We start from the raw sequence: 14,130 nt of genomic DNA on the forward strand, positions 1-14,130 counted from the left end.
GCATCCCGCCATGCTCTCTAGGCTGGGCAGGGCTCCCTGCTCCACAGCAAGGCTGGGCCCTCCTCTGTGCTCCCTGGCTGCAGCTCCAGCAGAGACTGCAGGCATTTGCCTGGCTTCCCCCTGCTCCCTGTTATCTGGAATAACACTGTTATCAACTGCTTGCTGGGCTGGTCAGGAGGGGGCAAACCCCTCCCTAATCAGAGCATCCTGCAGGGGCCTGGCCACGCTCCCCTCAGCTCAGCCCAGTGGAAGGGAGGGGAGGGCTGCTTTAGCACCTCCTGATTTCTAGCCTGAGCCACTGCAGGCATGTGCCGGCATTTCTGGAATGACAAGGGGATGTCTACCCACCTCCAAATCAGTTCAAGCTTTGCAGGTTGGACAAACCTGCAAAGATTGTATCAGTTCAGGCTTTTTTAATGTCTGTCCCTAGCCCTAGAGGCAAAAGCAGTTCTGTGGAAATCATGAGATTTTAGGGATTTCCAGTTTTCTGCCACGTGGGGAAATAAACTTCAAGTTGTTGCAGTCAAAAATGGAAACAGGAAACACCAAAAGTTTTGAATGCCATTTCTCTTGCAGTTGTCAGCTCAGTCTTGCAGAATATGGAAGTGGCAAAATATATTAGAAAGACTCCTAGACTATCCCCCAGCTAATTCATGCTCAAATCCACTATGCTACCTTTGATTTCAATACCTAATTTTTATCCAAATTTCTCTGACCTTACCCCAAAGTGTTTAAAGACCCCAAAAGTCATAGCTGTGCCCATTTAATATTTAGGTGCAATTCAAGCATCTAAATATTACATTATTAGAATTTCTTTATCCCCTACCCTTTGCTAATTTTGACATAATTGTCCCAATTAGGGATTTTTAGCTAGGTCAGAGACAAGAAACCTTTAATCATGATGCTAATTGGCAAGAAGTCTGGAGTTTTCCGAAATAGCATTTGCGGAAAACCCAAAGTTTCCCCCAGTGGCACCAAGTCAGCATGAGTTAGCAAACATACCCAGTCCCAGGAAATCCCAAGATCTTAGGTTCTTAAGCACAGATTTTGTTCCATCTCTTGGGTGCCTACATTCAATTGATTTTTTTTTTCCCCCCCATCCTACTCAAGTCCCTGAAAAACAATTAATAAAAAAGGTGGGTAAACGGTCTTTCTCCTCACTGCAGTTATTGTGACTTAATCTTAAAGGCAAGATGGCAGTGTGCTAAAAAAGTAGATTCATTGAATGGACTTTCAGGATTTAAACAGAGTAGAATAGAATTTTGCCACCTGAGTCCACTTAGAGCAGTGGTTCTTAAACAGGGTGTCAGAGCACCCCCGGGTGCCTTGAGCTCCTTTCAGTGTTGCTCCAGGATGCCAAACATGATTTACAAGGTAAAATCCAGAGATTTCAAATAGGAATCTGTTGTGTTAAAAATGTCTTTCATCTTGTGGTCTTTCTGAGTTCTTTGCAACAAGAAAACTGGTCTAATATTTTCCATAAAACAAAAAGACAAGTGAAAACCAAAAGCTAACATTTTCTGAGGGTTGTCTCAGGTCTAACCAAATTAAGAACCCCTGTATTAAGGCTTAATGCATGGTGTAGAATCTGGCCTGTGCTGTATGAAATCCTACTAAACATTTACATAACACAAAGCTCAGTTAAGAAAAAAAGTCCATAATAACACTGAAAGAGGCACAATATTCCACATACACACACATCTAAGGAAGCATAACTCATTTTTAAAAGTCCAAGACATGAATCATGCATTAAACAATGTGTACTTACAAGGAAACAAAAATCTGTCTTTGGTATCAGAAGATATGTGCCCTGGTTTCTACAGAACCGTCTTAGAAATTAAGGTAGAAAGGGCATAAGCCATTCTTCTGCAAACATATGATTGATCCCTAAATGCTGGTTGTGCTATATGGTGTTTCACATGTCCCCCCTTGACGGTTTGACTTGGTCTGTGGTTTTACTGACATACAAAAAGCTAAATTCTGCCCCCACTTATGCATCTGTGCAATTGAGTCTGCCCTCCAATTACTGTCAATAGCTCTATTGCCTTGACACTTACATTTTTGCAATCTTATGTAAAACAATTTTGCATCTGCTTTGATGCAGGATGCAGGGCACTGGAAAGCCAGGCCTGCAGGTTTTGTAGAAACAGAGATGTGAATTCATTAGCACTAATGGGAATTATCCATAGTCACCAAAATAACGAAAAGGACAGTTTGGTCTTCATTAAGACCAGATCTTTTTTTTTTTTTTCAAGCTTCTGCATCTCCAGTTTCAACTTCCTCAGGAAACGAGAGTTCTCAGAAAGGGCAGATCCTCCCAGAGACTTCCCCCTGCTGCTGCCTTCTGCATGCCATTTCCCTATATAACTGAATGCTGCACGCCAGTGGTGGCACTCACCATCAGTTCCCCAGCCTTTTCCTGGGATTTGTTACTTTGAGAAACCATATAAGGACAGGAAGAGGATAATTTTATATATTTAAGAAACTGGATTTGAATCTTTTACATCAGTTCTCACCTCTGCCTCAGATTTCCTTTATAACTTTGGGAAGTTGCATAATCTTTGTGCTTCTACAAAATGAGGATAAATCAACCTTTCTCCTGCCCTTTTCATAGATTCATAGATGTTAGGGTCGGAAGGGACCTCAATAGATCATCAAGTCCGACCCCCTGCATAAGCAGGAAAGAGTGCTGGGTCTAGATGACCCCAGCTAGATACTCGTCTAACCTCCTCTTGAAGACCCCCAGGGTAGGGGAGAGCACCACCTCCCTTGGGAGCCCGTTCCAGACCTTGGCCACTCGAACTGTGAAGAAGTTCTTCCTAATGTCCAGTCTTTTGGATGCTAATCTATTTTGGGTGGGCACTGTGTCATACTATGTGTTAAGCTAATACTTACTAGGGGAGTGTGAAGCGGGATGTATTCACCTTGGGTTCAGATTCAGCCTGATTTGAGGGATAGCGATTTGATTAGATGAGTTGGATCACTGTCCCAATTCAATTTGGCCAAATCCAAATCTGAAGATTCGATTCTGATTTGGAAAATCAGTGATTCGGCCATACACACAGCTTTAAATGTTTTTTTTCTACGTACCTCAAGGTACTAGGCACAGGTCATGAATGCTGCAATGCTGAGGTGGATGGATCATCCCACAGGAGTGCATGGGCACCCCTTGCATGCTCGGCGGTGGACCCAGAAATGGACCAGAAGTACTTCCAGTGGACTGGAAGTAATTCCGGTCCACTTCCAAGTCTGCCGCCGAGCATGCAGGGGACCCCCCCCACCCCCCCCCCACTGCATCCCCCTGGCTCAATGATCAGCTGTGGGGGGACCCTGGGTGCCCACCCAGACCCAGGAGGCACCATTTGCCGAGCCAGGGGGCAGGAGGCGTGAACTCCATGGTGGACCCAGAAGTGCTTCTAGTCCACTTCCAGATCCACTGACAAGCACACTGGAGACCCCCTGCGCTCCTGTGGGATGCTCCATCTGCTCAAGAATATCAGCATTCATGAGTCTCCTGGTACCTTCAGGTGTGTAGAAAAAACATATAAAGCTGTGTCTATGTCCGAATTATCGAATCGGAGGCTTCCAGTTCAATTCAGAGAGATTAATGGGTCTCCTGATTCAATTTGGAGTTGGAGATTCAGCCGCCGAATCTCCTCCAAATCAAATCAGCAACCAAAGCTTCGCACAGCCCTAGTGCATAGTATAATGTACCCTAATTTTTAGTAGTAACCTATAGACATCACTGCTATACAAATAGCAAGGTGTCAGTGTTCACTCTGCATTATACTTGGTACAAAGACTCCTCTTCTAGAAGATCACATTCCCTGAATATGTTTGTTTTTACAACAAAGCTAGAATTTTAGTATCTAAAATGCTTCTGTTTAGAAGGCTAAGGAAAGCGTGCAGCAGTTGAGTAGGTATACGACACTGGTGACAGACATTCACATCGCTATGTCGAGTACACACTATTGTTTTCATTGTAAGGTGCAAAAGTTTGAAATTCTGATTTAACAAAGTTACAACAGTGAATTAATTGACTTTAAAAATAGTCCTGAGGGCAAGCATCAAGCATGTTTCCTCCTGTCCTCTGCTTGACAACAGTCAGCTAGTTTTGCAGAGTATCAGCTTGTACAGAAATAGCTTGTACATATGAACTTACTGCATCACTTCCTAAAAAAAGACATTTGTGCTTGAAAGGCAAATTCTGTGGTGGCTTACTTAATGACAGTGTTGCAAACATACAGGATCCATTCGATAGACATTTTACAAGACTCACAATTTTTAATGTTCTGTTATAGCATCAGATCTAGTAGAAATGGCAAAAAGGTAACAAGGAAACCACTAGCCAATAAGAAAATCCCTTTGAAAACCTTAGGTTTTTTGTTTTAAATATAAAACTATTTATAATAATTTTGATTCTTGTCCATGTGGGGTTGCTTGTAGGGCATTATTCCTGAGAGAGGCAGCAGCCCCAGCCCAGTCAGGGAGAAGCAACAGCAGCTTCCAGGTTGGGCTGGGGGCTACAGGGACCGGAGTTGGAGCAGAAAGGAAGAGGGAAGAGGAATTCAGGGCAGAGGGAGGAGTGGGAGGCAAGCAGGCTGTACAGTCTCATGCTCCCCCTGAGGTATGTGAATGCCTTCCCTGGCTTCCCCCCTCCCCTCCACCCTGCCCAGAAAAATAGTCGATTTGTCCTATAGACGTCTAAACCAGTAAAATCACAACACAAAGGTTTTCAACATTCAGGAGCACACTAAAACTAGAACCACATGCATTCTCTAACCATTGGTTATTTTAAAGTGATCCTACAAATCCAAGGGAATGCTTCACTTGCAGAATGGTATGATTACTCATTTCAAAATGGTATTTCCATAGGCAGTCTTCATTCCTGCAGGTCCCTGTTCAACTAATCCCTGGTGTGTTGCTGAGAAAAGGAGGCAATACTGCACCTTTGGTGCTGTTTTCCAGCTGTAAAATCAATGTTCTGACTATTTGTGGTCATTAAAGGTCCCATGATACTTTTCTGCAAAAGTAGAGGCATTAACTCCAATGTCCTGGTTAGATTCCCATTAGATAATTTTGTTCTTCCTGGCTTAAATGCCCCCTGCAGTTATAAGTGGATAATTCTTTACTTCCTGTTGCTGTTTTGTTTTGCTCTGTTGAATAGTCATTGTCTTTTCACCTCCTCTTTGCTGCGTTGTAGAGATAGGTACAGATTTTCGGGGGGGGGGGGTGTGTGTGTATGTGTATATATATATATATATGTATGTATATACACACACAATTTATTAAGGGTTCAGTCCAAGGCCCAGTGATTAATGGCATCCATCCAAGTAATCACAGTTCTTATGGTTCGCCTCAATATTATCTGATATTGCTTTGTGTGGCTGGTATGGCAGATAATCCTAGAGAAATATGATTTTTCCTTCTATTTCTTGATTTCTAATTATATAACTGGTGCCTTCACACACTGTGGCATGGATACTTGGCCAAGGAAGCTCTAGAACCCAACTTTAAACTGTTACAGGATTCTCCAAAACCAAATTTGTCAACCCAACCTTCTCTTTTTCTACCCATTGCTTGATTGTTAGAAGAGACAGATTTGGTAATGTAGCTGAACAGCACATTTCAGCCCTTGGCAAACAGGTGGAGTGAATTCCATCATTAGGGAATAAGGAGCATCTGACAGCTTCCTACCTTTCTCACAGCATATAATAAAATACCCTACTCCGCCCACATGGGTAAAATGAGCTGTTAGCTAAACCGCCTTCACTGATCTCTGCTGTGACCCATTGCATAGCTGTCCTTGATTGTGCAAAGATCACTCCTTGCAAGGTGGAAAACTTCCGGTGCAGACAGAAGTGCGGCTGACTTCTGCAAAGCATGCTGAGTTACATTACCCCAGACCAAACAGAAGTTCACTTTTGGTTCCAGGAGGGAGGGGAATGGTTCCCTTAGGAATGGCCAGGGCTCTCTGCTAGTACTCACTGTTTTCACAATGGGAGGGGGGAAAGGCAGCGGAGGGAGCTCATTCTTGGGGCTCCCCAGCTGGTGCTGAAGGGTGAGCTGGATGAATTGGAGCCTCCCCACTTTGGGGGAGGCTGCAATACTCTCGCCCCACCCTCAGGGGGGAAAGGGGCTGAAATCCCCCCCAGACTAAACTCCATCCTCTCCCTTTCCCCTCTCCCATTCAGAAAACAGGGACAGGCTGGGAACTCCAGACACAAGTTACAAAAGATGGTACATTTGGTAATATCTTTATCTGATCCAATGAGGGGTCAGATTTTCACCCAATCGGCCATTTTTTTAAGCTGTTTGCAACTGTGCACTTGTGTTTGGTCACAGCTATAAACTGCTTTCTGTGGCCAGTTCATGCAAAAATTATCACTTGCATCTGCACCTTTTTTGTGTTCTAACTTTTTACAAACATTAAGGGGTTTAAGGACCAATTGCAATAATTCTGTACAGGAGCCAGTGCTTTACAAGGAGGTATGCTGATTTACACCTTCTAGTGATTTAACGTTTGGCCCTGAAGACTTTTTGCATGTCACGGAAAGACTTTTGATATAAGTAAAAAAACAAAACAAAACAGATGTGCACATGAATGCTATGGGAGACTGCACTGGAAGTCATGTGACACACATGCTCTCTGTTAATTCCCCCCCTCTGCCATATATCAGTTTTCACATCTATGAATTTATTTGAAAGAGGGAAAGAAAGAAACACTGTTTTTTTACTGGAAGGAGACCAGAACAATCCAGATTAGATGGGTCGTAACATTATTTCATAAATTATTTTTAAGGTACTTTCCATAAAGAGATTTGAAATTGTGTAAAATAGTGTGTACAGTTCATTCCTAAAGAAACAAGAAACGTTTCTAAACACAATCCTGACCAACGTGGCTTCCACTTGTATAGATTAGTTGGGAGAGTGCGGGGTGCAGACTCAATATTATAGTACAGTTCTATTATACAATTTCCTCTGACTTACTTTCCATCTCTGCTGATGCTTAGGCCAGAATCTCTATTCTGTTTAGAAAGAAGAAAGCACACACAGTAAAACCACTAACTATAATACACAAAATGCTTAACATAGATGGTAATAGCAGGCGCCAGTCACCCTAGAGTACCATATGCTTATTTAGAACCAAAGCATCAATACAAATGCAATGTTTGCAAAACCCTTTTATAGGGGTGCACTGATAGAAATTTTGGGGGTCAATACCAATAGCTGATTTTTAAGAAGGCATATCAGCCGATACCGATCCGATTTCCGATATGCAGCTCTTCAGCTTGAGGAGTTGCATCCAGCTGGTAAGTCTGGTGTAGTAGAAGGGGGATGTGTGTGTGGCGGGGGGGCAGGTAGATCAAGGCTCCTGTGGTGAGGGAGGGAGTGGGGCTGGGGCAGGGGCAGGTGCTGACTAACCAGGGCAGGGAGGGGCATGGAACAGAGACGCAATCGGCTTGTCTGGGGAGCAGGTTGGGGGTGTGCACCTTTGGATCTGCATGGCACGGGGCGGTCTGCAGCTGCAGGATGGGGCTGGGGCCAGGGCGGGCACGGGATGGAGGCGTGGCTTTTGGGGGGTGCAGGAAAGGAGAGGAGCAGCTCCTGTTGCTGTGCATGGCTCATCCAGTGCTCATTCGCCAGTTCCTGCCACTGTTCCCACCACTCATCTGGGAGGGCATGGGGCAGGTGTGTACCCCCAGATCTGCCTGGCCAGAAAAAGCCTGGCCCCAGCCTGCCCTGCGCAGATCCAGGGGCACACAACCCACCCCCGTGCCCTCCTGGATGAGCATCGGGAGCCGCCAGCTGAGCACTATGCCTGTCCCAACCCCGGTTGGGCAGACCCCAACCCCACACCATCCCTCACCATGGGGGTCTTGATCTGCCCCCCACACCTCTTCCCTCTCCCCTTGCCCTTTCCTTTCCCCTTCCACCACACCAGACTTCTCAGCTGTACACAGCTCTCCATACTGCCGGGCTCTGCTCCTCACTGCCTACATGCTGTGCTGCAGCTGCGTGCATGCACAGGCATTTATCGGACAAATTATCGGTCATATCAGCCCTATTTCCAGTACAAGAAATTTTCTTTATATCAGTGCCAATCCGATATCAGACTGATGTATCAGTGCACCTCTACCATTTTAGGAGTACTTTTGAATAACTTCCTCAAACACACTGATTAGCAGTAGGCTTACTGGTATTCTCCATTCAGAAGTACTCACTTTGCTGGTTTTACTGGTATTTCAAGGCAAGGTTGTGGCAAAACATTTATACTTTGGTGCACACATGCTGCTAAAATCTCTCAAGGCCGATTTCTTGGTCTATTAAATAGTGCCTCAAAACTCATGTGGCATACTTCCTTGAATTCTGCAGTCTGAAAATGGCATCTTCATGTTTCTTCCAAATGTTACCAAATTTCTTCAGCAAAAGGTGCAAAACTATTCGTAGCTAGCAGCAAGTTCAGTTCATGGAGCCAATACAAACGTGCTCTCCATTTCCCATCTGAGATGCTGGAATCTCTAGCCTGTACCCAAGCTAATAGATTGGGTGATGGTGACAGACAGCTGCTGAGTTCACAAAGCAGCCTATGGTTTTCTCCCTGTCTCCGACAGTACGCACGCACGCACGCACGCACACACACACACACACACACACGCACACACACACACACCCTCTTTGAAATGCTGAGTATGTGGAACCTGCCTTCCCCTACCCTGTCCACATTTTCAGAGAGAGCTATTGAGCTTGTCTTGTCATTACCCTGCTTCTCTGTTTCTGGGTTCCCTTACATTGTCCTGGTCTGCTCTTTTTATTCTTCTGTACAGACATAGAGGATTGACTAAAATCCATGTTCGTGTCGTCTTGCCACAGTTCGTCTCCTCTTCCTTAGTTGGGACAATCAAACACTGCATGTGGGTTACATCTGAAAAGGCTTGATAGTAATGCCGTTTCATAGAAAGCACAGTTCAGCTGGTCTGCATCTTCCTAGGTGGAGCTGTATACTCTCTACTTCCATTCTGAGAGCTTAGGCCTTAGGGAGAGTTGAATGTTTTAGCATAAAGTCATCCACTGGCTAACACTCTGCTCCTATAAGCAAAAAATGTAGTGTTCAATGAGGTTATATTAGTACACTATTTAGCCACGTAACTTTTACATTTGTGCGTGTGTTTTTTTTTTAAAGGTTGTCCTTCCAAACTTTAAACAGGGTCTTACCATTATGCTATTTGTTTTATTTGTCCCCTGAGTATTATCTTTCCCAGTGTTGGCTCATCTAAGACTGATTTTTTTAATAAACTTTTTATTTTGTTTTTCCTGCTGACACAATAAATACAGACAATGATTTACTAAGCAAGTCATTTGGAAGCAGTAGGAATATGAAAATGAGTTGTATAAGTCTAGTTTCTGTTTCTTGGCTATTTGTTTTTAAATAAACTTCTTTTTTTAGGGTTTTTTTTTTAGCTAAGTAGTCTGCTTTATAGAAAGCAAATATTTAGGAGATTTTTATTGTGATAAATGTTACTGTTGTAGAAGCAATCATTGCAAGTACTTGCTTTTTAATAAGGGGAATCCCAGATTTATTTGATAGAAATATTGTTTGGAGTGTTGTAGTTGTGAAGATTCAGGAAATGCATGAGAGGCAAGGTTTTTTGTGGTATCTTTTATTGGACCAACTATATAGTTGGGAGAGCTGTTGAACAAGTTTATAGCCATCAGGGCTAGGGACAGACATTACACACAAATGGGTTTAAGTGATCAGAAACTGGTTTAAATTTGTAACAGGACAGATATTCAGTGTACATAAACCAGTCTGAAAATGGCTGAAATCAATTTGAGATAAACTTGGTTGAATGTAGTAATCAGACTTAACTGATTTGGGTCAAACCAGTTTCTGCAATGTCTGCCCCAGATCCCGTCCTGGTTTAACTTTAAGCCCGAGTCCTCCAGCATCCCAAATGCTTTGCAGCCCTGGGAGGGGTGCTGTGCTCCACAGCAGGATTGGCTCTGCCCTGCTACTCCCCAGCTGAACCTCAGGCAGAGACTGCAGCCACAGCAGCGTCTGCCTGGCATCCTTCCCCCCCAGCCCCCCCCTGCTCAAGCAGAGATTCCCCCTTTCCCTCCCACAGCACAGACCATAGCCAGCATGTGGTATGCTAGCTAATACTGAGAGGTGTCTGTGTAAGGGAGACAGGACAGTGTCCACTTAGGGCTTTTTGAAGCTTAAAGAAGAGTTTGCACTAATGAAAGAGGCTTTTGTTTTCTTGATGGGCTGAGAAACACTGTTACTCCCTGTGTAACTCCCTGCTGTGTAAGTAAATGCTGTGTAACTCTCTGCTGGCTCCATCACTGGTCAGAGGAGCAGCGGGTGGTGGGGGAGGGGCCCTCCCTAATCAAAGTACCCTGCCAGGGCCTGGCCATGCCCCACCCTCAGCTCAGCACTGTGTAAGGGAAGAGGGGGCTGCTCTAGCACCCCCAGCTTCTAGCGTGAGCCACTGCAGGCATGTGCCTGCATTTCTTCAGTCCAGAGGAGATGTCTGTGTGGTTACAAACTGGTTCAATCTAGCCAGGTTAGACTAACCTGTAAAGATGGAATCAATTCAAGCTCAGGCTTTTTGAATGTCTGTTCCTAGCCCATGCCTCACGCCTGAGAAAGGACATTTGATGCCAGAAAGTTTGTCCAACAAGTCCCTCAACTATACACTTGGTCCAATAAAAGATATCACAAGTTGATAGTGAACAACCAATCTTCAGGTAACAGACTCTGATGTTGTGTAATTTTTTTAAATTTTTTTTTTTGCTTTCGAGTTGCATTTGTTATCTGATCACCATTTGAAAGCTCCTTCCCTTATACATTTTTGTTAAAATGCAAATGTGATTTATCAGAATGCAAAATTGATATTATAATTAATCATGCCACTCCATGCTCTGTAACCTGGATGAGTTTGAGCATGTGCTTATTTTGTTATAATACTGAAACACATGTTAAAATAGGTTTCATAGAGTTTTGGTTGTTATCATTACATTGTTTTATGTGACTAAAAAACAAAAGCAATCTCTCTTTTGGAAGAAGGAATGAGCATCTTCCATAGCCTTTCCATCCCATTTCACTAATATCTATGGGAAGGGAGAAGGTTTGGGATTAAAATGTATGAGAAAAGGGAACCGATTAGTACAGAAACCTTTTATCAAAAGGCTCATTAATATTTTATAGAAATGTTAGTATATTAATGAGTTTTTGGATTTTGGAAGCAGTGAGAGACTTTGGGATATCTCATCACTTGGAATCAATGTTATGTGACTCATAATACAAATACAATGTTTTAAAATCTGTTGCTACACAAAACACTTCCTCCACAAGGTCAAACCGAAATGCGTGCTGCTCCAAATTAGGTTCTTCCTCTTACCCTTTTCCATTCAACCCTTCAACTTTTCATACTACTAGTTTTCTAGGACCATGGCCTTAAGAGGTATCTGAGATTTATATAATATGAGACCTTTCCAATATATTTATATGAGGTGTCTGAGGCTAAAATATACTAAATGCTCATTTGGTTGATATCACTAGGAGCTGAATCTAGGGACTGTAGGTATAACTAGGACCTTTACCTTTAAAAATAACTGATAGTGAATGGGATAGAGAAGTGGAGAACACAAGTAGCCCTCTCTATCCCTGATGCCCCTCTGCAAAAGCTAGATGCAGTTGCAGTCCCTGTGTTTCCTGAAATAATGCACTCCAGAAAAGATTGGGAACAGTGGAGAGACACCAGGTTTCTGTCTCTGTGCATAAGCCAACTCATTCTATCAAATGATGTAGCAGCCACACTGCTCCATCAGCTCCATTTAAAACTGTTTTTTGTTTTATGTACAAATACCAAACTTATCTGTGACACTTCACCCTGAGATGTCACTGGAGCCAAATGTTTAGGAAGAATCAATACAGGTTGTTCAGTGCAAATGCATAAGTTTACAGCAGCTGCTGTAGTCAGTAAAAATCTATCAGTGAAATCTTTTAAAACAAAGATGGCCTTGTGAGCCATAGAGGCACTTATTCAGGATCTCACCATATCATTGTGCCAGTACCAGAAAAAGCTTGCATGTTAGAAAATGTTAGGAAAAATATATATTAAAGGCTATCTTTTGGTGCAATTCAGAAGCTAAGATAGAAGGTGGAGACGTTGTCTGGCACTCGAGTACATCACACACCAGGAATGTTCATAGGCCCTAATTTAAACATGTATATTTTGAAGTTATATGACATTAAGAAGTTTATTATTAGTGACTTTCCCCCACCCCCTTTTGTGGGTGTTTACATTATTATCTAAGGCATGTAGGAATGGGTACTTTTGGAGGGCAGATAGATAAAATGAATGGACCATTTGTCTAAATATGGTAGCAGTCCATATGTTCCTTCTGGTTTTTGAGAAGAAGTGTGTTAAAAATAACAGTTTTTCCTTACAAATTCTCAAACTAGATTGCCTCTTTGAATATACTGAGGTCTCACAAGAATGGGTTTAGTAGTGCAGCTTGATTTTGGTTGTACCTGTGTTGGTCTAAGGACATAGGCAGGCAAAGTTCTTGGGTAGACATGATATCTTTTATTAGACCAACTGAATAGTTGGAACAAAGTTCTTTGCAAGCTTTTGGGCACAAGTACCCTTCTTTAGGCATAGGGAGAGACTGCCATTGTTCTGAGATCTCCAAGGAATGAAAGAAGCTTAAAGTGTGACAGGAGGTCAGTGAGAATATAAACAATGGGTAGAGAGGGGAGGGGAGAAACAAGGGGGTAAAAAATGAGTGAAGGTAAGCAAGGGAGACTGCTGTAGTGATGAGTTCTCCAAGGTGGAAGAGGCAGTCTGTAAAAAAAAAAAAAACAAAAAAACAAACAAAAAAAACAAAACAAAACCAAAAAACCAAAAAAAAAAGTGAATTTCCTGTATCTGTCAGTAAAAAAGGGTGGGTTTTTTTCAGCATGGAAAAATGTAATTTCTCACTTTTTAAATTACTACTGCCCAAGGCCCAGAATGAGAAGATTCAGTCCTGGGCCACAGTAACGTTTGTACATCGTAGCTTCACAAAATTGCAGTCAAAACTCAGTATTCCTGCCAAGTCCAAAATGAGAGCTTTTTTTCTCCTGTGGCAAATGGACTCACCAGGTTCTGGCTTTCAAGGAAGCAGCAGTCTTGGCATTTGAAGTCATGACTTTAAAGTTGCACATAGAAAAATAATTTCAACCATCCAAAATTCAAACCAGGGAAATCTTTATTATCCACCTCCACCATCTATTTCTTATTTATCACATGAGTGTACATGTTATTACGGGTATATTGTTTCTTCAAAGGAAGTGTGTGACCGGTGTCAATGCGAGTCTGTATAGAAAATCCAGCTGGTGTTAAATGTCTTCACTTTAAAAAAATATTGCAACCTCTTATAATACTAACCAATTTTTCCTACCTTATATCTCTTTCAGAGAGACTGCCGAGTTATCTGGAACATTACCAAGGTAAGCAAGCTGTTCTAAACTAAATCTGTATATCAGCTCTGGTTGATGCTGAAATAAGTGTTGCCTCTTGAGACAGCATCATTCTTTCATGAAGAAGCCTGCCATGGTGAGGGAAGAAGGGAATACTTACATAAGGAGAAAGCACTTTGATCTACCTGATTTGTTGCCCTATCCAATACAATGGCTGTGAAGTACTGTGACCCTCCCCCCAAAAAAGGATCACTCTAAGGCCAGGTACAGACATTACACTTTTATTGGTATAAGTGATTGGAAACCAGTCTGTACCCATAACAGACCAGAAGTTTGGCGCACAAAACTGGTCTATATATCTGTAACAAAACAGAAGTTCAGCACACATAGACTGGTTTAAAAATGGCGGAACCCAAACTAAGATTTGCAGCCCCTCCTCCCCCCACCAAAGGGCGAATGGTTGCTCTGTTGGCTACCAACCTAAACTATGCCGCTTACAGAAAACCATGTAACTTGGACCGATTCCACCTTTAGGCTTTTTAAATGTCTGTACCTAGCCTAAATCAACATGTTTCCAATTACTTTGAGGCTTAGCTCAGCTGTCTGCTGCTTCTGGACAAGCATTGCAGAGATGGAGATCTGCCAGGTTCAAACTACAC

General features: G+C 42.8%; 1 protein-coding gene across 2 annotated transcripts in view; it reads left to right on the forward strand.

Annotated features, from left to right (window-relative positions):
- The window catches only part of CELF2 (CUGBP Elav-like family member 2), a 773,712-nt gene that overhangs the window by 373,872 nt on the left and 385,710 nt on the right, over window positions 1-14,130 (forward strand). For both annotated transcript variants that reach the window (XM_059725768.1, XM_059725764.1), the window contains one exon: window positions 13,469-13,501. Coding sequence is in view for 1 of the 2 variants with exons in the window: in XM_059725764.1 (XP_059581747.1) it covers window positions 13,469-13,501 (33 nt within the window). In the remaining variant the exon portion in view is untranslated. The remainder of the gene's footprint in view (window positions 1-13,468; window positions 13,502-14,130) is intronic.

This window comes from Alligator mississippiensis, chromosome 4 (genome assembly GCF_030867095.1).
Source record: "Alligator mississippiensis isolate rAllMis1 chromosome 4, rAllMis1, whole genome shotgun sequence".
In the NCBI taxonomy this organism is placed as follows: domain Eukaryota; kingdom Metazoa; phylum Chordata; order Crocodylia; family Alligatoridae; genus Alligator; species Alligator mississippiensis.